The following is a 24,864-nucleotide window of genomic DNA, read 5'->3' as shown; positions in this document are numbered from 1 at the left end:
TGTGTCTGCTTTTTCCATTTCACCCTTTGAATTAATCACCCAATCAATGGCTGGTGATTGTCAGCAAACCTTGAAATAGTTATTGGAGATCAGCAAAATATGCAGAAACATGACTGAGTTTAAATGTCTGTATGGTTACTGTTAATTAGACAGAGTAAAATCTTCCTTTGGGTTTCTTAATTTGTATCAGGTACTTTTTCTGTGTCTTGGACAACTGTTTTTTTGACGTCTCAAAATATGCTACATGTAAACTGTAAGTTGCTGATAGTTAGCAAGTGGCTGATTAGGTCTGGAACTTTGACATCTTATTGCAAGCGTTGGAGAGTAATAACAAAATTGAAGCTGAATAAACTGGTTATGGCCTCTGAGGAAACTATTCATGGCTTGTTTTGAACTTTTTTTCAAGATTTCAATCACTTATGAATGCAGGAAATACATTATTGAAGTGAATATCTTTCCACATCTATCACAAAACTAAACATACTTGTATCAGTATAGCTCTTTAATGAAATTCCTGTACTGTGTTACTCTTATAAAATATTTAAAAACTTGATCTTATGATTTTGAAATCTAGAGAAATCTTGCATTGACTTTAATACCATTAACTCTGCTTCCTCTGCTTCATCCTCTGCTTCTGCAGGTTTTTTTTTTTAATAAGTGCTACATAATGCAAACAAACTTAATGCTGTGTTTTCCTAAAATTATTTCCAACTTTTCTGTTTTGCAATTCTTTCCCTTGTTAGGAAAGAATAATAGAGCGTCTGAAGGAGCAAAGGGATCGAGATGACAGAGAAAGACTTGAAGAAATTGAATCTTATAAAAAAGAAAACAAGGACCTGAAGGAGAAGGTTAATGCTTTACAAGCTGAACTGACAGAGAAAGAGGTCAGTCTTTTCTTAAAAACTCTGCTCTTCTATCTATGTCATTATGATGAAAGTGCATTAGCATTACTCTTGAGTCGTGTCAAGTACTGAAATTCTGCCACTTCAGTGTTTGGCTTGAGAACTGCTGTTTTCTTAAGCATCCTTCACAGTCCTCATGTGTACATAAAATATTGCTTCAGTTTTTACGTAGTTGTGCATCATAATCTCTACTTTGTCCTTTACCTAAGCTTCAACTAGGCTCAAGTATTCAATTGCTGCTCCTGTTTTTGTTTGTCAGTTGGAGAAATAGTTTTCAGTGTGTTTGTACCTCCAGAATATGACATGAGCTTGTCTGTACTATGAATGTTTGTTGTTTCACTGCATGCCAGCTCCTGTGGTTCCAGTTGTATGCACAAAATGGTGTCTTTTGCTATCAATGCTTATCTTTGAGCCAGTTTTTTTGGGGGGAGGGGGAACAGGATCCAAGTGATTGCAGAATTGGCAATGAGTTAGTGTTCTGGTGACTAGGAATTAACTTTTTACTCTTGGTCGTTTTGCAGTCTAGTTTAATCGATCTCAAAGAACATGCATCTTCATTGGCATCAGCAGGGCTGAAAAGAGACTCCAAACTTAAGTCTTTAGAAATAGCCATAGAACAAAAGAAAGAAGAGTGTAGTAAGTTGGAAGCACAGTTGAAAAAGGTAAGTTCCATCTTAAAACAAACAATCAGCAAAACAAAAATCAGCATCCCATACCTTCATTTTGAAATTATGAGCTTATTTACTCTTCTGGAGTAAATCTAGAATCTACCCATCTTATGCTGTTTGCTGATGCTTGCATCAAGTACTGCTTTTTCTCAAGAGGTTTGTACCAAAGCCACTAGTGAGCCTCAGAAATTGTCCTCAGTAGCTCTGTGAGGGAGTTCTGAGAAGCTGCAACAAATAGATGAACTGAGAGCAGGGCATTGGAGGGAAAAAGGCAGAAAGGAATTATCAAACCAGCAATTTATGTGTGTGAATTAACACCAATTTTAAAAGTAAACTGAAATGTTTCCAGGATGAGAAATAAAAAAGGCTTGTCTAAGAAATGCTGGAATTCATAATTTAAAAAAAACAGCTTCTAAATTGAAAACTCTAGCTAGATTTATTTTGATGTATTTTTGGCTTTGTTCGTGAACACATGTTTGTGATAATTAAGCAAAATATTCAAAAGTTTATATCAGCTGGCAATTCAGTATTTCTCTTCAGCAAGATGTGGAAGCAAGCATTTAGAGGAAAACGTACAAACCCTGTATTTTATTACATGGTTTTACTTAAATTGCTGCAATAAACTAGATTTTGCTTAAATGATTTGCAAGTGTTTTGATACCATTGTTTCTTTGACCTTTCTCTGTGTTGTAGTAATGTCTGCTCTCATTGTTCTCATTACGTATTTGATGGGGTCAGGCATTACGTTTGCCTTCTGCAATTCATGACTAAGTGTACATCAAGTTTTGGTTTTGTTGTTTTTTTTTTTTTAAATATTGATATAGTTTTTCATTTTCTGGTAATTAATGTTTGTTCTGTGAATGCTATCACTGTTAGCATAATATTCTGACACTCTTTTTACCCAGGTTGAGTAGTATCCTGCTCAGAATTAAGCATTGTTTCAATAGCCTGACCTGTGAAGAAGGTATTGCAAATTATAAAGGATACCAGCGAGTAAACCTCATACTTGTATTCTGTCTTAATCCAGAATGAATATGTGCAATTAGGTGCCTGCATTAGATCTTTAGTTGAGAGGAAAGGAAGCTTTTTTCAATAAACATATACAAATGGAAACACAAATAATTTAAATGGCTGATACCTTAAAAATGCTATTGACAGTAGAATTAAAATCTCCAAAAAAGGTTTATGTGGGAAGTAATTTAATTTGCTTTAGTTTATTAGAAAAAAATGTTTACTTTGCACTCCACTTCAACAGATACTTCATTACAATCCGAAATGTATTTTTTTCTTCATTTAAAAATATAGTTAAAAGAGCCCTGGAAGCACAGATCACTTAAAAAACCCTCATCAAAATCCTCCTGAAGGACTTGAAATCCTAAGTCAATCGTTTATAACTGTAGATTTAAACACATCATACAGTAATGGAAAAAGAAGCACTTAAAAAAGTCAGAGAGTGTCTGGGATGTCTTTTGTATAAAAAGGGAGCATGTTTCTTGTGTATAAGTACGAACAATTATTGAATGAAAGTTGAAAACATAATAGTTTCATTATATCATAAATGCAGCATAAGGCCCCAATGGAAATTCACCCACCATTTGTAGTAGACCAGGTATTTCCACAATAAAATGCAGTTACAACCTTCTTTCTGGGCATGCTTAATTGAACAGAAACAGTGACTGTTAATGACAGTAGACTCCAAACAGTCATTTTCAATTCACATTTTCTTTAATGAAATACTTTATGTTCAGACCTGTAAATACCCTGCGTTAAAAGTAATTGGTCCCCAGAAAAATACCTGCACCGTGTTCTCACTCCTCAGGAAAGTGAGTGAAACAGAAACCTGGGTCACTCTTGCACATGTCTGGCTCAGAGGAGGAGGGGACAGCAACAGGGTCATAAATGAACCCACATGTCCCATGAGTGTGCTCATGTGTGAGCATCAACCTCTGCAGGAGCAGAGGCATCTGGCACAGTTTGCTTCTCTCTTTCCAAACCCACTCCAAGGGGCTGTGTCCCTGAAAAAATTCCAAGTAGCTTACACAGTACTCCTCTCTAAAAATATCATGGAGGAGGTACTTTGTTATGCTGCTGTAAAATAGTCATAGTTCAATGTTGATTTATAAGTTTTAACAACTTAAGCTAAGAAATATGTAGATAGTGCTCTGTGCACGCTTGCTGGGAGTTAGTTTTACATGAGCACTAATGGTGGTAAGTGCTGTGTCTGAAGGAAAATGTGCACAAGGGGCAAGTCCAAACTGAAATTGTAAATAAAAAACACCGAAACAGCTTCCGGAGTTTCTCCTCCCCAGCTTTCCCTGCTTTCTGGGTTTTTTTGGAGACAGCAGGATTCATTTATTGATAATAAAGATGGATTTTATTGGATCTGATTAGATCCAAATATTTTTTAGCACTGCATAACTGGATCTTTCACAGTTCGGCAAGGAGAAATATGCTGATTCTAAACCCATGATTTCACACAGTAGGCACATTTTAAAATTAATGAAGAGGATATTTGTACAAAGTAATTATTCATGTGACTGTGCTATATTTTGGTATAAAAAGTAACGTTTTAAATTATAGACAGGCTTATTGAACATTTTGTGACAAATATTATGGACTGAAATTCATAAAAAAATTTAAAAGAAAAAGTTCTAAATACCAGAGAATGGTCAATGCTTTTTTCCCAAAATTCCATAGATTTTTGTTGACTTACTTTGTATTGCTACTTGTGAAAGAACAGCAAGAGGATTACCTAATAGGTAGCAAAGTGTTTTTTATATATGTGTGTATATATAATCTTTATTATCCACTCCAGAATTTCCTCCTTTTGTTGCTTTTCATTATCTTAAATTTACTTGCTTACTGACATATTTGCAGTTGCTAAAGTACTATTTGCTAAGCTGTACTGTTTGAAAGTCATTCTGCATAGAAAATTCAGTATTGTATTAAACAAAAGGAAAGTAATAAATTTAATGATACTATTTAATTAATCTTTTATTATTACTGTCTTTGAAGCTTTGGTGATAAATTGCAGCCTCAGCCAAAAGCACTTCTCGTGATTCATTGCTTGAGACCAGCACTTAATGTATCATCAAAAGTGGACACCTCTCTTTATTTCATGGGTTATTTAACTTGAGAAAGGGAAAGTAACACAAACCTTAAGTTTCTTACTCCAGCTATTCTTTTTTAGGAGCCAAAGTCAACATTTATGTTTCCCCAGTGCCTCTCACTTTCACCAAGGAATGTTTAGAATCTTAAATTTCTACCTTTTTTTTTCTTTTTTCTTTTTTTTAATGACATGTTCTTCTGTGCAAATGCACTGGTTTTGTTGAGCTAATGCTGTTTTCCTGGATCTTTCCTTCTTTTCCTGTCTGTGCTTCACTCCCTACCAACTTTGCAATGTAGCAAGCTGAGCAGTTGTTCAATCAGATGTACAATCCAGTAAGTTCATGTTTAAAATGCCCGCTGTAACATATGGAAGCATGAGGATCCATTCCCTTACTGTGTTGTGCTCTTCCTCTGTGGAGCTTTGCAGAACACTCCTGGTGCTCATTCTGCTGTATCCATTATATCCAAATAAATGAACTTTGTGGACTTGAAGGCCTGTTTAAGAATCCAAAATGTATTAAATAGGTACATACTGTGTTGCTGAGAAAACAAATGTCCTTTAGGTCCTCAACTTCTCCATTAGAAAATGCATGCAGAAATTTTTTTCCTTTTGCTTTGCTTTTTACTTCCTCCTTGCACAGTACTTTATTTGATCCTTCAAACTTATATAACTCCTAATTTATTCAGTTTATCTTCAGTGACTGAGTTAATTAGATGAATAAGAATACCTAGGAAATGACTGGCAGTATTTTCAAAAGTCCGTATGACTAAAGTAGATTAGTTCTACTCATGAAAATGTGTATACATTTAGCATACGCACATTAGGAACATGGAAACTTTGTAATTAAATGAAGAACATACTGAAATATAAAATTATAAATGCAAAAGGCAGTCTTTGCAAAAGCAGAGTATTGCTTTGGCTTGTTTACCATTAATATTCTCACAAATGCCTGCTTTAATTGCACAATATCTCTTTTAACTTGACTCCTTCAACCTGAGGAAGAGCAGCAACAAACCTTTTCTCTGCAGAGAGGAGTTTCCATCTTTTTGGCTGAGACTGTTACATTTAATGTGCTGTGAGCATCACAGGACAGAAAAATGATGTAACTGTAAGAGCAATTTAAAAGCTATAGTTATAGGATTACTAATAATCCTAGTCAGAATTACTATGTAATTTGGATAGTGTATATATAGAAGAAGTGGCTTTGTAGCTTAAGTAATGTGATACTGCACATTAGAGGAGGAATTGCCATCACTGGAGTCAGTGGGAGCTTTGCCATGGGTGTCCATGGACGAGGATTCCAGCTTTGGAATCTGTTATGGTTGGGTTTTGTAGCTCCAACCATGTCATGGATATGTCATGACTTTTGTATGGAAAAAGAGATTCCCACACAATCTGCTCTATTTATTTTTGAAGTTATTGGTTACCTTGTTTAGAATTTAGTCATAAATTGTAGCCCAATAGCATAAAACCTGATATTATCACCTCTACCCTCTGGCACAGTGCTGGAGAAAGAGCTTGTCCCTTTCAATAATAAACCCCTTTTTTTCTTTATCATCTTGGGTCACTTTTGTGGTAGTTATGTTTTAGTCATGTCATTTGCACTGCTCCTGTACGTGTCTTTTCAGACTGGAGTCTTTTTACTGTTGGTTTTTAGCTTGGTTTTCGTAAATACTGGCCAGTCATTAGCTCAATATTAGTGATTCTGCTGTATAGAATTCATTTGTTACTTCCTAATCTGTTTGTGTGCAGTATTCCAAAGTCAGTCCTTTTCTTAACTGTTTTTTCTGCCTTTATGTGGTTAATTTTCAAAAGGACAGCCTGTTGGAAGTTGCAAAGCAATGGATGCAATATCCTTTAGCACCAGGCAGCACTCATACTATACCCACAAGATGATTTTTTAAAATAAACTTCTCTTGCTCACCTTCTTTTTTCTCCTACATATATGAGAATAAGTTGTAAATAGAATTGGACATACATTTCTTCATGTTTTAAAGGTGACCTTTTTGAAATACCCAATGAGATTTTGTGCAAAATTTATTATAAGAAATTACATTATTGCCTTTGTGCTGTCATTTAAATATCATGCTGTACTGAGTTTGGAGTTCAGGTGAACCTTTTTCTGAATATTAAAGACTAAATTCCAAGATCTTCTATAAGAGAAATGTCAGATTAAAATTTAAACTTCTTGCGGAATACACTATAAATTACTTAGAGCAGTCCCTAAAGTTAAATGAAAACCTCCTGAGTTTTAAGGAGACAAGAAATTTTTTGTGACAGGAATCTTTTTTCCCAGTTTATTCTTGAAAGTAATAAAATTTGAAGGATCTTACAAAGTAATAAGTATCTTGCATGTAAATTCTGCTGTTCCTATTTTTTTAATTTTAAGTACCCACTTGATTTCTGTGTATGTTTGTGTCTGAAGCTTTAAAAATGAAATACTTATCTATCCCTCCATTTCTATTATGCAGAATAATACATGCATGACTGTAGCATAAGACTTTAATAACCTAAATAATTCATGCTGCATGTCTGTGCCACACTGTTACGATATTTCTGTAGGAAATTTGTGGTTTACATAAGGAAATGTTACTTTTCTTCTAAACCATTTGCAGTGCTTATGAGGCAAAGATGAGAACAGATGTATAATTAATGTAAAAATTTGTGACATTCTAATGGTAGAGTGATATGCTATTTTTACTCAGTTGTAAAAATAACATACAGCATCACAGTCATAATAGTTATAATATTGGGAGAAAAAGCATCATAAAAAGAGTGGATTAGTTTGCAATTAACCTAATCTGTACACACAAGGGTTATCATTTGCAGATACAATTTAAGAAAGCTGAAAAATACACATGGACCAGTCCCTCTTACTCATAAAAGCTCCATAGAAACAGAGAATGTGTTTTCTAACTTAACAGAACTTAGGGAGTAAACAGGGGACAGAAATTAAACAGAAAAAGGAGATGACAGCAGAAATAGGCAGAGACTTTCTGATTCATGTGGTTCATGCAGCTTCTGTCTAGAACTAGATCCAACAGTTCAATCTACTGCCTAAAAAAAGCCAAAGAAATCTGCCCTGTCCTGGCAGGAGCAGGGTCAATATCAATTGAGCTGCCTTTTAACTCCTTTGGGCCTACTGTTTGACCTCAAAAGTCAAGTTCCATCTGTCAACAAATCACCCCTGATCTGCACACAACAAATGCAGAAAGGTGCCTAGGTCAGATCCAAACACATCTTTCAAAGCCATAAAATAAAATGGGGCCTTATAAGTAATTCTGTGCCTCTGTCCTGGCCATGTCAGATGGATTGTGTTTTGCTCTTTTCTAGTATCAGCAGCTTTGTTTACAATGTGAAGAGTCCCTTAAAGGGAATTGCAGATTAAAGTACCACCTGCAGAAAGATCTTCATAAAAATTATTTTTGTTCTTGCTCTCCCTTTTTAACTAACTTTACTTCTTCATTTGGGCAATACCCTTGTAGAAATCTGGTTCCTGACAATATTCCATAAAAGATTCTCTAAGTGCTTTGAAAAGTACAGGCAATTGGATCAATTGGTGGTTTGCAATACTGGCTTTTTTTTTTTAGATTTTTTTTTTAAGACCAACCTTGTAGTAACTTAATGCTTACATTGATTTATATGTGACATTGGTTGGATGCTTAATCACATTTAATCATACCTTCTAAGTTCCACTTCATGTTGGGGAAATGCAGTGACCCAGTTTGTGCTGCAGAATTTTCCAAAACCACATCCCACAAATACAGAATTGCATGAGTACCACAGGAAACAAGAACTGAAAATACTTTTGCACCTTAATGTTGATTTCCTTAGCATGCTGTTGAGCCAAGATTTAAAGGGCTAAACTGAGGAATATATTTATTATTTCAGGTGGTGATTTGTTTATCAGCTGTGCAGTAGGTAATTTTTTCAGTACATTTCTGAGCTGCTGTGTGTCAGGAATACCCATGGCAGTAGAACATTTGGCACCTCTGCATTGGTGATGCTATCATGTCCTTGCCCAGTGATGCATTTTCCTTGTAGAAAGTGCAGTGTGGCAATGAAACATAAAAAAAGAAACAGGCTTCTCTCCCTCATCTGCATTGCTTCTTGCTCTGGGGTAAGAGAAGTGTAGAGGTACATGGGGAAAAAAGTTTGGGCTGAAGCTGAGATGTACTTTATGCTAAAGTGAAGACTGGTTAGAGGAAGGAAGGTGGGTGTTTCTCCTCCCTATGAAATGATGGAAGAAAGGCTGGTATATAATGAATTTTGTGCCAAAGTAAAGGGAAAGGGCAGAGAGGTGACAGGGAGTTACATGAAAGAGCAATAGGCTTTAGAGAGGAGCTGTGAAATTCTGGATTTACCCTTGGGAGACAAGGACAAATGTGAAGAATAGGGAACAATATGCTTTTTGCATAAGTTTCTTAGTATCTTGAAGGTGGGATTTGGGTTGTATTTCATTTTCTAGAGAGAATTTACCAATGGAATTAAATTATTCCTTGCAAAATTACATAATCTTAAAGTGTATAATATTGTAATAGGGTTGATGGACAGTCAAAGTGTTTTCTCAGATAATTGGCCTTGAGTCTGAGTATTTCGTGGACTTCAAAAATAACAAAGCTAGTTGAAAGTAAATTTCTTGATACAATTAACAACTAGTATAAAAGAAATCCAAGTTTATTATTAAGAAAGATTATGAGCCTGAAAAGGAATCTGTTGCTGACATCTCACTCAAACAGTAAAATCAAGATACTCCTTGAATGTTACCTTGAAATGAGTTCTGGGTTTAAAAAGTCCTATGGGATGGAATTCCAGACTGGACCATGTACCAAAACAGAGATTTTGAAGAGCAAGGTCAGTAGGTTTATTAGGCTCCTCATATCATTCCCTTGGCTTCTTTTGGTGATGAAATATTTCTTCTGAATAAAAACCTCCAAGTAGGATAAATAGCACTTCAAATCTGCTATGTTTTTCTTATTATCCTCATGCTTAAATGATATGTTACATGCAAACCCTCTAAGTTTTTTCCCTACTCATTTCATTTTTTTGTTGTATTTATAGTAAACTCAGACTTGTTCTTCATTTATACAGAAAATTTTAACCATTGCAAAGGATATGGACCTTCTACTATCTGTAGTTTATATTAGTTCTTTCCCAAACATGCATGCTTCATTTTGATCTGCATTTCTTTCATTGCTTGCTTGCATTGTCCATTCCCTGAAATTAAGAAGGATAAGTAAGTCCATGTCTTCTCTGTGTACTAAGATAGTTGGAGGACCTTCAGTTCTAAATACCTTGAATTTCTGTAAAAAATCCTGTATGTTACCTGAATTTTCTATGTTTAATGTGCACTGCCTTAAACTACTTCTTTTTTCCTTGCCTGCTCTTTCAAGATGCCAATTAGGAATAATGGGAAGCAAGGGGTAGGCTAAGCATTGCAGTGCATCGTTGTTTCCATCTGTCTGTGATTATTGCAGCCAACAGTTGAAAGCACTCGGTGCCAGGTCGTGCTCCCATTGAAGTTAATTGGGTTTTTGCCATTAGGTTTGATGGGAGCTGGCCTGGGCTCTGCACTGTTGTTGTTTTCATTGCTCTCTCTTGTCTGTGGAACTCCCACCCATCCATGCATGTGTTTGCCAGGTTTGTGCTGTTTTCACCAATGGGCTTGTTCCTCTGATGTTTCAGGTTAAGTATTAATGGTAGGCTAAAAAGGATTATTGGGTAAGATGTCTGCTGAAAGCAGCTTCTTTAGTTTATTGGTTTAAAAATCACCTCTGCATTAAAAACAATTTCTTTCCTTTAAATTCTTTGTATCAAACTGCATTTGAGACATCTGGTGATACAGATATATACAATATGTATATATATGTATGTGTGTTTGTATATTTATACATGGACAAAATGTGTGTGTTTCTGTATAGGGAAAGAGGACATGATTTTTTAAGAAATTGCCTATATATTCAAAACACGCGAACTTAATGTGAATTTAATGAATTACAAGGTGAGTTTTTGTTAAATTTGGAAAAACACCTTTAAAGTGGGGTCACTTTAATATGTAAAAACCCCTTAATAAATCCCTTCCCCTTTCAGGATGATAGAATTTGACTATGTAGATATTTTAATTTGTTTTATAATGCATCAGACAGGAATACCCATAATCCTTTTTACTGTAAACTTGAACTCCGAGACTGAAGAAGTAAAGCTTTTAAAGCTATTTAAGTTATTGTCACCCTTATCTTTTTTGAAATATTGATTCTGAAGGCTCATGAAGCTGAAGAGGAGGCACGGATGAATCCAGAATTTGCAGACAGAATGAAACAGCTTGACAAGGAGGCCTCGTACTATAGAGAAGAATGTGGCAAAGCTCAGGCTGAGGTTGACAGACTTCTAGAAATACTCAAGGAAGTAGAGAATGAGAAGAATGACAAAGATAAGAAAATTGCTGAGTTAGAAAGGTAATTTTTGTATTGTCTTACATTGAGTAGCATTTTTCCTTACTTGATCTTCATTTTAAAAGCAGAGGTTACAAGCAGAGTATGTTTTTTAAGAGTATATTGGTTATGCTTTGTAAAAGAACAAAAAAGGACTACTTGAGAACTATATCTCCTGTTGGCTGACTTTGGAAAAATTTAAGGTTTCCATTTTTAATACTTTTCATAAAACAAGCGTGTTTAGGAAGGGTCATGTGCAATTTACAGGCACAACAACCCCTCAGAAAACAGTGTTGGGGAGCAAACCTGTCTTTTTAGTAACTGGTGAATCATACCTGCCCCCACATGTTTCTTCAAGTGTGAACATCATCAGTCATTCTCAGAGATCCTGAAAAGTATTGGTAAGTATTTCTAACGCATCTCATGAATATTTTATAATAGTTGCAACTATTTCTCAGTGTTCCTGTAGTCTTTTCTTCAAAAGAATATTTTCTGATGTTGAGCAGATAGTGATTGTCCTATGTCTGGGAAGGTTGTAGAGGCTTTCCATAATGGAGGGAGGAGGGTTTTGGGATTTGTCTTGTACCCTTTGTAATTAAATAGATCTTGGAACCTTCTCCAGTATGGGGTCCTGCTATTTATTTGATTGATCTCTTTTCTTTGTTCTCTTTGTTTAATTTGACACTCTTGCTTGAATGAAAGAAGGAGTTGTGTGTTTTCAAATAATTTATATAACTGTTTGATTATGAGGAAGTCAGAAGAAAACTGTTTCATGGTTCCTAAAAAGAAGTTTAAGTGATTTAATTTTTGTGATCATTGCTATAGTTCTAGTCAAGACAAAGCACCCATTAGGGAGCATTACTATGAAAGAGGGGAACGTGTCAGAAATGCTGGTTACCTCAGGGGGCAGAAAGCAGGCAGCATGGAAAGAAAGATGTGTAGAGCACCTTTTACTGAGGATGACTTACCAATCTTCACAGCTACCTGCTGCCAAAACTTGTTACTCTTTGCAGATGTTTGGTTGAGGTCAGTAATAGTTAAGTGTCATGAGAATGGAGACCTCAAATTCAAAGTGAGAGAAGATTTGTATTTAAAATGGAATTGATTATTTACATAAGGACAACTTCAATTGGCAGTTGTCTCTCTCAGCACGTCAGAATTTAGAATACTGAAGTGTTTGCATCTTTTTTAATGTGTAAAGGGGGTCCCAGAGGAAGTGAGTAATCAAGAGTGGTCACTTTGTACATCATGTGAGCTCTGCCTACACTCACCAAAATCCTAAAGCAGCATATTGGAAAAGACACCACCCTTAGAGGTTTTGTGTGGATGAGAAAGTGCTGCCTTTTCCATGCAGTGGTGCGGGGGCAATTACAGAGCCAGACTTGTAAGGCAGCAGCTTCAGGTGTGACCACCAAGTGTAAACAACAACTGATCCCCTCCTTGCACTGTAATTAGTGTGTGACACCAGACTCACTAGTAGGCACAGTAATCTTGGGTTCAAGAGGATAATCTTAATACCTTTGTTAGATAGCAATCATGAATGAGCTGAATGTTTGACTATTAAAATGACAAAATTAAACAATGATCATGATGAAGTACTGAAGCTTGTAATCTCAAATTTCTGGAAATGTTAATTTGATTTAAATACTTTATGTAAAAAGAGATAAAGAATTGATAGAGAGCAGTAAATTTATTTGAATTGAGAATTATTGATTACCAAACAACAATTACAAAGACACAAGGAACTAAGGGGTCCAGAAATACTGGTACAGTGTCAGCATACAATGTTCCTATTGTCTGAGAATCCTGTAATGGGTGAGAATTTTCTATTTTTGTATTCATTTTCTTTACAAATTTGTTATACTCCTAGCAGTGAAGTTTTGGAGCACTAATTTCTAGTCTGTTATTGCTGATGAGGGTGTCAACCCTGAAATAACTTCTCAGAAAATAATGTGGTACTGCTGAGTGAACACAGACTTTTGAAGAGAATGTACTGTACTTAGAATGTGATGGAGTGGTTAAACTTTGCTGTGGACCTTTAGCATATATTTGACATTTCCTCAAACTTCAGATGCAAGGGCATCTCTGGGGTCCTGTAGGAAAATGAATGTGACATTAAAATACATTTATCCATTCATAGCTTGCTGGGATCCACGTTCACTGCTATGCCAACATCTTTACACTGCAAGATAATTGCAACAAGATAAATTGTCAAAATATATCAACATAAATTTCTAAGGAAGTGATAATCTAGACTATTGCAAGCTGTGGTATCCTCACAATATTTGTTATATTCATAGGAATTCTTCAACATAATGAGGTGTGCTTGTATAAATAAGTTTGAATGGTAAAAATACTTGTAATAAAGTTATCATTTACAAATTCAAACAAAAATTAAAACAAGGAGATGAATAATAATGTTCTACTAGTCAGAAAGTATTGACACACAAAGTGTCAAATACTCAGGGGTAGAAATATCTGCTTTGAGATATGGGCAGTTAAATTTATAAGTGTGTGCTACTCGACAGATGAACATTATTAATAATTATGAAGAAGTCTTCATATGAATGGTAATTCTTTTGGTTTTAATGTGATTTTCTTGGCTCAGAAACTATCACACTCCTGAGCGTCATCACTTCAGATTAATATTATTGCTCATATGAAATCACGTTGGTCTGTTTCTTTACTCTCCCTCTATTAACTTTTTATTTTACAGTTTCTTTTTACTACACAGGAGAAACTACTCCTTCTTCTATACTTAAGCTATTTGAAAATTGTAATAAAAGTTATCACAATTTATCTGTTTATAATAAAAAAAGTTTAAAATCAAATGCAAGATACTACATCTAATGTATAATGTGCTTTTGTTAAATTTAGCTTGCTGGTTTTCTTTGGTTTTCTTGATGAAGGAAATGTGGTTCAGGGTTTTTTGGTTTTTATTTTTGTGAGGGTTTTTTAATAATATAAATGAAACTGGATAAGGTAGTGATGAGCTCAAGTTTTAATGCCAAGAGCCTCACCAAGGAGAGGGAGCTGCAGCTGAAACAGAACTGTCAGGATTGAAGGAGTGTATTGTTTAAAGCTTTTATTAATGGTGTAAGAATGAGAAGTATGTTTATGAAATGTGATAGAGAGTTTGAATCACAAAATGGAGTGAAATACAGTGACATAAAATGCATGTTTGTGAAGTTAGGTTGCCTGATATAAACTAAGGATAATCCTTGATACAGGTCAGGAAAAGAAAGATTGGGTGAATTTGCTTATGGCTGTGTCATTATGAGCCATCTAAATAATGAAGCAGAGATCTAAATAATGAGGAGTGAATCCTAATATATCAGAATAAATATTTGCAGTAAGGGTAGGAAGGTATTAATGTCATCAGGTGTTGGCAAGGCTCTGTGTGGAGCTCTGCTGTGTACTTCTCATCAGTCATATGCCTGGAAGTTGAATTAAAACTGGCAACAGGTGCAGTGAGGGCTGGTAAGAAGGAATGAAGTGCTCATGACACAGGAGGAGTCTAAGCAACAGTGGTTTGTTTCTCTGGCAAAACAGAGCTCTGTAGGGATGCTTATTGTGTGTAAATATGGGAAGGGATAAGCACTGCGGGGAAAGAAGAGTGATTTCAGTAAAAGAGCACTGGCACATAATACAATATAAATTATCCATTGGTAAATTTAGACTGAAAAGAGAAAGCAAGTGATGCCAACATGGTGAAGATTGCAAAATCTTGGATCCATGTTTCTCCGGTGGTACATGAGATTCTCAGTCATTTGCTTGGCTAAGTGTAGCTTCTCAGCAAAGATTGCAACAATATAAAAGTCCATTTAAAAATATTATACTATGAGACAAACCTATTTGTTCTTAACCAAGAAGTTTTTGTTTCTGTTATCTACTTCTCATATGCAGTGGGTATACAACACTGTAGTTCTGTATTCAAGCTCTTGGGGTATTCAGACTACATTTAATTAATTCTGAATTAATTTGGATTTGAATTCTCATGAAGGTAAGTCTACACAGCAGTGACAAGTCATTGCACGAGAGACAAGACATCAGCATGTGGAATAATTGCATTTTAAAAAACATACTTTTATGGCTGTTGAGTATGCTGCTTTTCTTAAAAGCACAAAATGCTGTGTGTCAGGGACAGATTTAAGGACTAGTCTAGCTGTGTGGGGATTATTTTAGCCTTACTTTTCTGAAAAGTAAGGCTAAAAGGGTGTGTTAAGTATTTTTTTAACAAAGTTGTCAAAAACCAGAGTATTTTCAGTGCTGAAGTATTAATTCTCTTCTTCATACTGAATTAAAAATTTGCTGTCAGCGTTGGAAATGGCTGCACCATGGGTGGGGTGTCAAATCTTCATCTTTGATTATTAACTACAGTGCTTTGTGAACTTCTAAATATCTTTGAACGATTTGCCAAATGGTTTAGCTTCTTTGACTGCCATTGGGAGAGTTGATGAATGAGAGTCACCAGCCTATGACAGTTCACATGAAAGACTTTGTGGCATATGACAAGATTTTTGTGGAGCAGCAAGTGCTACCAGTACTCATCCAATTTATTTGTTCTATTTGGTATGTGTATGAATTTGGGTATGGATGTCTTTCTGCTGTCCACCAATGACAAGATACCCTTTTGATTTAAAGTTTGTTTTCTTCAGTGCACAGGAAGGATGTAGCTCTGCAGAAATTTCATTTTAGTTCCTGCTTTTCCTTCCTTCCCTTCCTTTTCTTTTTTTTTTCTTTTTAATAATCTGCTAATATAACATCTGCTTGTTATATTTTTAAAGAACTAATGTGTTCCTCCCTTTATTCTCTTTTGCTGTCTTCCTCCCTATCTGTTTTTCTCCAAACTGCTGCTTTCATCCCTACTCCAACCAGCTTGACTTCCAGGTCAGTATTTTCTGCTCTCCTACTTAATGCTCCTTCTACAATGAAGGTTTTCATTGATGCTTCATTTATTTGGTTGTTTTGATTCCACATTATTAACTTCTGTTTGTATTTTGTTGTTTTTATTCTGCTTGTCCGTATTGTGAAGTTTTTGGTCATTTCAGTTCTAGACCAGAAACTTTCCAGTAAATGAATCTTTTTCTTGAACGCCTCTAAGAAAAAATGTTTATTAACAACATATTCAATTCATATGTTGTTTTGTGTGATTTTTTTTTCTTTTGGTTTTGCTTATGTTATCTTTTTTTAGGGAGTTTAACACTGGGAATAATTTTTGGTAGACAGCCCAACCCAGCAGGTAATGAACAGTGACAATTGTATACAGAGAGATTTATACCAAACATCAGAGATGTATTCTTAATACTTTGCATTGCCTCTTTTACTGCTTACAAACAGAATATGAGGAGTTGCAGTGGTTCAGAAACTTGTAGCTGGTTTTGCTGGCCAGATTCTGGACCAGCACATAGCTGTAAAGGAGTTGTCTGTATGTGTTCTTAGGCTGTGTTTGGATGTAACCTCATCTAGTCAGGTTCATGTTTTAAATTCTTCCATGTTGTAGATTAGTTTAGCTGGCATTTGTCTTTGCACACTGCTTCTGAGTAAACTTTTCAAGTATTACAAGTCTTTCGGTGCTTGTTGGAAGCAAAACTGGATCTGGTTGACATTTTTTTCTCTTAGTAGGCACTGGTGTTAATTTTATTTCTCATGCTTATGGGTGGTTGTAAATTGTAAGTTAGCAAAGTCTTAAAACATCTTTTTGATGTTTTCTCCTGGGAGAGTGAAGACCAAGCACAATTCACAGTTCAGACATGTCAGAGAAGTCTCTGACAGGGATGTCTTCAAACTGCACAGCTAAAGATGGCTCATTGCAAAAAGATGACAAGACTTTTTTTTTTTCTCCTGATGTACTTTAGTGCATGTCACAATCACCAGTTACTTTCCAGCTGAAAAGTTTTGTTTCTGAAATTTGGGGCTTATCGATTGCAGTAAAGAATTGGATGAACTCTAAATTTACTATCTACTTCAAGCACATTTATATGTGCTTGAAGGGATAACTATTACACCCAGATTGTGAAAATAGTTCAACAATTTATTTTCAGAATCTTTCTTTCTCCAGAAGTTAATTAAATGCATTTATTATGGAGTTGTCCATGATGAAATTATTGTCTGAATGTGACCACTTTGCATTTCTATCAGAGCATATTCAACATTGATTGAAAATCTCCCTAGCTCAAGAGAGCCTAAAGAAAGGTATTATGCTATGTGGTTGTCATTATGGTTGATTTCACTGGAATTCAATGATTGGTATGCAGAAACATTTGTTCAGCAGTTGGAGGTGCAATTTTTGTTATGTTTTATTGACCTAAAAAGCCAGCTGACCTTGTTGAAGCAAACTGTCTGCATAACCCTGCCAACTTCCATCCCTAGAGTCCCAGATAAGTTGTAGAGTATGATTAGAATTTTTTGTGGATATTCAGTGAAGTGTTAAGTTTTCTCAGCTTGAATCTTCATTAAGGTAAAAACTTAATTTAAGAAACAGATCTATTAATTTCCATAATTTCTGCTGATCAGTATGTTCTTAGCTGTCATTTTAGTCATCCATACTCCTAGGAGATTTTTATGGTTAGGAAAATGCTGCATTGGTTTTAAAATGTGGTAGGCTATTGATACTGATGGAAAACAAGAAAATGAAATATATTGGCATAATGCCCTCATGTGCACCTGCCTGTACAAGATAAAAATATTCTGAGTACAGCCATCAGTACAGTGACATCCCCACACCTTTTGTTTACAGCAAGTTATATACTCCCCAAACTTTTCTTCCTGCACATAAGCCGGAGATGGATATTTTTTCCATGTGAATTGTACTGACCAGTGCTAGAAAGTTTCCCACCAGCTCTAATGTTGGACTTCCCAATAGTTTCCATGGGAGGCCAGAGCTCAGTGAGATGTGCAAGGGGAGGTTCAATGGAGTTTTAAATTTAACCTACAAGCCGTCCACAGTTTTGTCAAATGTCAGTTTGATGGTTCCAAGGGCAGAGTGATATGTTGTTCAAAGATAATGTCCCTGGAGAAATGGAGATAGTGTACTACTGAAAACTGAGAGAATCTGTGATGTACATTACTCTTCTGAGAGACTGGTTATTCTGAGTGAGAAACACAGTTGTCACACTGGATAACAGACAGATTGCTGACATGTCATCCTCTTTTAGTCTGTTTGCTACATATGCAGAACCAATGTTTTAGCATTTAAATATTTTGAAAGGGATGATGTTTTGAGATGAGGCTATATAGATTTAGCTGACTTTGTGTGGTTTTAAACTTTTGTAAATTTCATTTTTTAAGAAATAGTAAAGCAGAAAGTTTATTTCTTTGATATTTTAATTTAAGGGAAGAAAGTGAAATTTTTTATTACAAAATTAGCTGAAATCATAAATATGAGCAGTAAAGATACAAACAGGGCCCTGGGACAAGATGATGCACTGTTGGTTAATTTCATCCCACTCACTACTGAACTTGTCAGCCTTGTTCTGGACTTTCCCTTTCATTTTGCTGAAAACCATGCAAAGGTTAAAATAGAAATGAATTATTTAAATAAGCAAGGATATTTTGTAATTTGATTTGCTTTTTTTGAGATTTGATTTGGAGAGTAAATACTCCATAGAGTAAATGGTTATGCAGAATGAAGTTGGATATGAGGAGGAAAGAGCTCTACCTCTCTGAAGGAAAAATACCAACTTTGGGTTTGGTTAGATGTGACACCACAACTCTGTGTTGGGAAAGAGAGAACAGAAGGAGCTGTTACTCTTCCCTTTCATGATTCCTGATTGAAGACATCAGTATTTCTTAAGCTTCTCCAGACTTGCTGCCTCCATTAGTTTTCCTCAAAGGCAAGATCCAGAGGGCAGATTTCTCTAAATCTTGAACCTGTGCATGAAGTAGCCCCAGAGCACTCCCTGGGGATATTGGTGACTGCTGGGCTCAATGCTGTCAGGATTCTCTGTGCACAGTGGAGGGTGTGTGGTGAAGAATCTTTGTGAGATAGCACAGCTTGCCCTTAAAAAGCTGTTACTGAAAAGATACAGGGGTACTAAATTTAGGAATTGGGCTGTTGGTGGAACCACTCCTTCCACTCATATTGTTTGCTTTCCCAGTGCAGGAGCAACATGCCTGGGCAATGTAACAGTGCTCTGATCTGAATTTATAATAAGGGGAAGTTTGTATGTCTAAACAAGAATCATACAAGGGGTACCTGATTTATTTGGAGGTCTGAAGAAGTTACTACAAAAGCATGGAAAGCTTGATATATGCATTGGATAATAATGTCTGGATTGATCCTGAGAACTTCTAGGGTGAGCCAGGAGTTGCAGTCAAAAGATTTGATCCAGAAGGAAATTGCAGTGAAACGTCGAGTGCTGCAGAGGAGGTGTGATCCTGATTGCTGTCAGGCTGGGCTGGACATGCTGTGGAGCAGTTGGATGCAGAGAAAAACTGGAAAGAGTCAGGAGTGGCTTTTTTCTGGGTTTGTTTGTGTGGAGATGCTTTGTTAGTTTGGTAATTTGAAGAAAAAAGCTTTTCTGGACTACAGCTGGGAAGAACCTGATGGACCAGTAGCAGGGCTGCAACTTCTTGGTTGCAAATTTCAGGCAACAAATTATTTCCAGTAACTGGTTACAGTTATTGCTAATGGTCTCAATTAATAAAATAGCTGAGCAAGCAATTGCCGTATTAAATCAGATCAAATATCCTTCTCATGTAGTGTGCTGTCATCAGCAGTGCTTTTTTGGTTTTTTTTAAAGAAGAACATCAGAAGAAAATGCACGACAATCCTGGGTGTGGGAGAGAGATGTGTGACAGATGAGTCTTCTGGTACGAATTTCACACATGTTCATGTAAAGTGTCATCCAGCAGGAATGTGCTGAGGAAGACAGCAGTGCTGGGTTGGAGTTTCCGTGGCTGCAGTGCAGATCTGCCTTGAAACAAAGTGACATGAACCATAGTTTGGAACAGGATTTTAGTACGTCTCTTTCATTCATGCGTTATCCTCACGTGGATATTTCTAGCATCTCTCCAGGGCTTTGGAGGGAACTCTGTCAGACTAAACACTTCTTAAATAAAGATTTTGGAAAACTTCCCAGAGTGTGTGTTAGGTAAACCCTTCCTCCCACAGTTTTGCCTGTGAGGTGAGAAATGTTTCAGTGACTTCTGTGACGCTCGCTTGATTTCTATCAGGCAGAGTTCTTTGTTGTCCCAGGACAATAATGGCTTGTGGTGCATTTGGGGGCAAAACAATTGTCTCAGTGAAAAATTGTCATAATATGAGTATTAAGAAACCTGAAGCCAGCCTTCAGGCAATTGAAATGATGAGATTTAAAAGTGGGGGGAGTGTAAGGGGATGGGAAGAAGTTTTTTTTTTTTTTTTTTTTGAGCCCTACAGATCTCTGCGGGCTACAAGCCTGCTCCTTTGGGTGGAACTGAAATAACTATGTAACCTGGCAGTAACAGGAGCTGGGAATGTAATGAAAACATTGAATATACTAAAATTCACTTATCTTTGCTGCTAATTCTGGTCATGATGTATTCAACTGGACAATTAGGGACATAGGATTTTTTTTTTATTTTAAACTTATTTTAATATTACTTGTTTTAGGTGATTTTTTTGTCCCATGTTTATGTCGGTCATTTTGTCTCCAGTTCTTTCTATCAAAGAGTTGTGGAGAGAACACAGAGGGGTACCTGCCAGTTCTGATGAGCAGATGAACTGCGATGTGGAGTTTTCCATAGTCTCAGCAACAGGTGAATGGCAGAAAGAAGAGCAAGCATCCTTCTGCAGTCAGAGATTATATCAATTTCTTGTGATAGTGTTTTGTCAGACATGTGGAAAATAGTTCCCTTTATTACCTAAAGTCAGTTCGGCCAAGGTTAACCAGAGAGAATACCTGCCTCCAAATTCTCATGCTCAAAAGGCACCAAAATTTTACTCAATTTTCATAATCTTCTATTCTATGGGAAAGTCTTAATGTCCCATTAGCCTTCCTGGCAGTAGGGGAGATCCAGGCACAGGCTGATAACATTTTCCTGTCTCTCCAGGGGGCATCCACTCGAGCTTGCTTTCTCATCCCAGATGATAATAGATCTGCTAAGGAAGCTGAGCTCCTTCCCTTTATGTCATTGTAGAATAGATTTTTGTTAGTTACAGGATCAAATAGCACAATTTTAAAAATTAATTTTGTGAGGTTATAGATTATGTTGTCACACAGGTTAGGAGTTTAAGCAAGTGTAAAGGGAGTGGAAGTCTTGCTCCTGCTCCTTTGCAGTGGGAAAGAGAGAGGGGGAAATGTAGTTCTTTTAAGGAGAAAAGGAAAAGAGAGGGAATAAGGTCTGCTAGATTTTCTGCTTTGGAATTATGAGGGCAAGAAAGGCAATGCTGAGAGAGGATATACAGGATTTTTTTTCTATAGGGTGGCAGTAGGTTAGCCAGAGATGCAAAGAAAGGAATTCCTTGAGATTTGGGATGAAGTATTCCTCCAAAGTGATGTGGCCTTTATGACAACAGACATGTAAAAAATTCTTAATTTTCCTTGTTTTCTTTTGAATATGTTTAACAAAACCAAGGAATACTTATTTATTTATTATTTATTTCTCCCTTAAGAAGTTTTCATTCAAAACACTTTACTCCCCCATGCCTATGTGGTGATCTATATTAATCTTTCAGCTTTTTAAAGGAGTATTTTAGGAGTATTTCTGATTTTAATGTTTAAATTGGATAGACTGATTAATTTGTTAATGGTTGGGATTGTTGCTTTTGTTTATTCAGGGCATTTAATTTGCCATCAGTGTGATAATTGTATTAGTTAACAAAAGAAAAATAAGAAAAGCTAAGAATAAGGAGACACAAGATTTTAAAAGATGTCTTGGACACTAATAATTCTTTAGGTTATATGATCTTGATTGGAAAAAAAGTTTTAAATGCAAATGACAGCACAGAAACTCAGTGCTTAGTTTTTTATTATCATATTTTAAAACTTAGAGTGACTATGTCTAGCTTATAAAATCAATTTAGCAGTCAACCATGGGGGCTTTCTTTTAGAAAAAATTGTTTTTGTTTGAGATTTGTTTTCTTTCTTATATCAAAAATTCACCCTGTCACAGGTAGAGGTTTTCTCATCCTGATAATATCTATTTTCTACAGAAAAATCCATCTCTGGGCTGTAAGTGAATAAACAGTGTCCTTGTTTATGTCAGGAATGTGTCTGTCAGTGCCCCTCTTAACATCTCTTGTGGTGATTTTGGTCTCTCACAGTCCAACCCAACTTTGTTTCTCAGGTTTAGAGATAGATAGTAGCAAATGCATTTGTATTCTATGGAAATGCTAGAAACAATACTTAAGTTGCTTATATCTTAATAAAATTCTAGTTTTTGGATTTCAGTGAAATTAGACCTGAATTTTGATGCTTTACCCTTGTGCTGGTTTAGTCATGACTCATTGAAGCACCTGCCTAGACTCTCATTCTTAAGACAGTGAGAACTGAGCTGCCAGGAATATTTCTACTGAGCCTTACTGAAGTAATGTAGTTTGGAATGGACACTCACATGGTTGGGATTTACAGGATCAGGTCTTCTGCATGACTAGCTGCTGAGACCCAGAGTGCCCAGTAAAATGTTAAGATTTGTTTCATTGATCACATTCATGATTCTTTGTAAAAGTGTGGACTATTTATAAAGGAGATAGAGATAATAATTTCAGGTAATAATGATGCTAATATTCTACCCAGTGCCTGCCTAGAACATTGGGGATGTTTGTTGAATTAAAATAAGTGTACTATATTGAATTTTAAAATACATTTTTGACACTTTCTTAGTTTATATAGATTAATTGTTTTGATGAAATTGTATTTCATAAAATAGATCTGGTTGGTTTGGAGTTGATTTTTTTTTTCTTGTTTCCCTGAAAACATTCTTTGCACTCTGATTTTTTAATCTTTTATTTGCTGAGGAGCACAGCTTCCTAACACACTGGAGAATTTTTTGATTGACTTGCAGACAGCTGGTCCCACTGCAATGCTGTTTAAAGTGATTAAAATTGTTGCAGAGACATATTCCTTTAGAAAATGTTACAGATTTTGCTCTTGGGAGTATTTTGCATGTCTGCATTTTTTGGATGCTTTGAGGGAAAAAAACCCTTTATGAAATAGAGTAAAGGCTATACTAACATGTAACACTTATTTTTGGCTGACATTACCAGCTTTGTGGCCAAGGTACCCAGGTGGCTAATTAAAGCAGGGAATTTAATGAAATAGTGTGATTTTCTATACCCATCAGAGATGAAAGCATTGGAGGTTAGACAACACACACTACTGTAAAATAAAATCTGAATGCTACTCAAGTATATGCAGAAGCTTAGTGTTTAATATTTGTCTTAAAAAGTCGAACTGAAGGAATTAAATGTCCTGTAGTTAGACTGTGAGATCAATTTGTGTGCTACTCCAGCAGAAGAAAAAGCCCCAAACATGGTTGTAGTCATTACAGTTCTATTCATACCAGCAGGAGCTCAGTGCTGATGCTGGTTTGCTGTGTAACTTCCTGCTGGCCCAGGGTCTGGGTCTCCATGGCACTGATGTCTGTTTGCTACAGAGACATTTTGGTTAAAAGATTAAATAGAATGAAAAGTGCATTTGAGGTAAGGGCATCTTGCTGTTTGCTCAGGAAGATTGATGGGCTCCGAGTCCTTTGGACTGGATGTCATAAGAGATAAAGCTGAAGGGCTCTTTGAGGATGTTTTGTCTTCTCCTGTCTTGCTTGGATCTGTGATACACTGAGTGTATCTAAATATTTAGCAGTCACAGAGGATGGGTCTTCAGCAGCAGAGAAGTCAGACCTGCTGCAGTCTGTTGACTCCAGCACTGGCATTCTGAGACCACATTCCTGAAAAAATTGTTGGATGCTGAGAAAAACAGAGGTGTTGGCATTGCTGTCATTTAGATACCCGATTTTAAGTCTAATACCCAGTTGAGGTGCAAATTGATTACTGTGGAGTATTCTGTGTATTAAGAAAGATTATAACAATTATCCCAAGTCAGAAAGATTCAGGAAGAGGCTGATTTTTATGGAGTTTCATATCTAAGGAGATTGAATATTCAATTGAGAGCAATGTTAATCTAGGTAATCTAGATTTGCAATGTTAATCAATGGCAGTCTAGGTAATCTCATGTTAATCTAGGTAATCTAATTCAGTTAACAAATATATAACTTAATGAGTAGTAAGATAGCTTCTAAAAGTATTATATTACTTTATATTATATTTTTCTCTTCTTTAGGAGTGAGAGAATATCTAATGTGCTAAAAGAATAAGATTTTATTTAGAATTTTTTCTTTTTCCTGGTGTTCATCTCTTTATTAACTGCCAGTATTATAGGTATCTTGTATTTATGTGGCATGGGGTGTTTGCTGGATACTGCATATCCTCATATCTCTGATGTTGAGTTATCAAAAGAGTCAGAAGATGCCTAGGATATCATCCTTTGATTCATAATTCTGGAACAGAACAGAATTTCCTTTTAAAATTTTTTTTCAAATTATTTTACACTATTCAAGGTATGTTTATATTCTAGCTCTGTTTTCAAGACAGTTTAGTTTCACTCTGAATTATTTTCTGTTCCTAAGCTGTTAGATATTCTATAACAGTTGCTGACTGGCTTTAACCATAGGAACACAAACAAATGTAAATTTGTTATCTGAAAAACTGTCATCAATCCTACTTTTTAATGTTTGGCCAAGATTAAGCATCTGTGCAGAGAGTTAGTAATCTC

General features: G+C 35.9%; 1 protein-coding gene across 9 annotated transcripts in view; it reads left to right on the top strand.

Annotated features, from left to right (window-relative positions):
* Window positions 1–24,864, top strand: part of ERC2 (ELKS/RAB6-interacting/CAST family member 2) — a 405,797-nt gene that overhangs the window by 142,708 nt on the left and 238,225 nt on the right. For 2 of the 9 annotated variants that reach the window (XM_030956683.1, XM_030956681.1), the window contains 6 exons: window positions 744–884; window positions 1,424–1,564; window positions 4,976–5,011; window positions 10,073–10,102; window positions 10,941–11,134; window positions 15,989–16,000. In XM_030956683.1, the coding sequence (XP_030812543.1) occupies window positions 744–884; window positions 1,424–1,564; window positions 4,976–5,011; window positions 10,073–10,102; window positions 10,941–11,134; window positions 15,989–16,000 (554 nt within the window). The remainder of the gene's footprint in view (window positions 1–743; window positions 885–1,423; window positions 1,565–4,975; window positions 5,012–10,072; window positions 10,103–10,940; window positions 11,135–15,988; window positions 16,001–24,864) is intronic. The other 7 variants (XM_030956685.1, XM_030956684.1, XM_030956689.1 and 4 more) reach the window with 4 other exon arrangements.

The sequence above is a fragment of the Camarhynchus parvulus genome, chromosome 12 (assembly GCF_901933205.1).
Source record: "Camarhynchus parvulus chromosome 12, STF_HiC, whole genome shotgun sequence".
Taxonomy (NCBI): Eukaryota; Metazoa; Chordata; class Aves; order Passeriformes; family Thraupidae; genus Camarhynchus; species Camarhynchus parvulus.
Note: the sequence above shows the minus strand (reverse complement) of the source record. Positions and strands in the feature narration are given on the sequence as shown.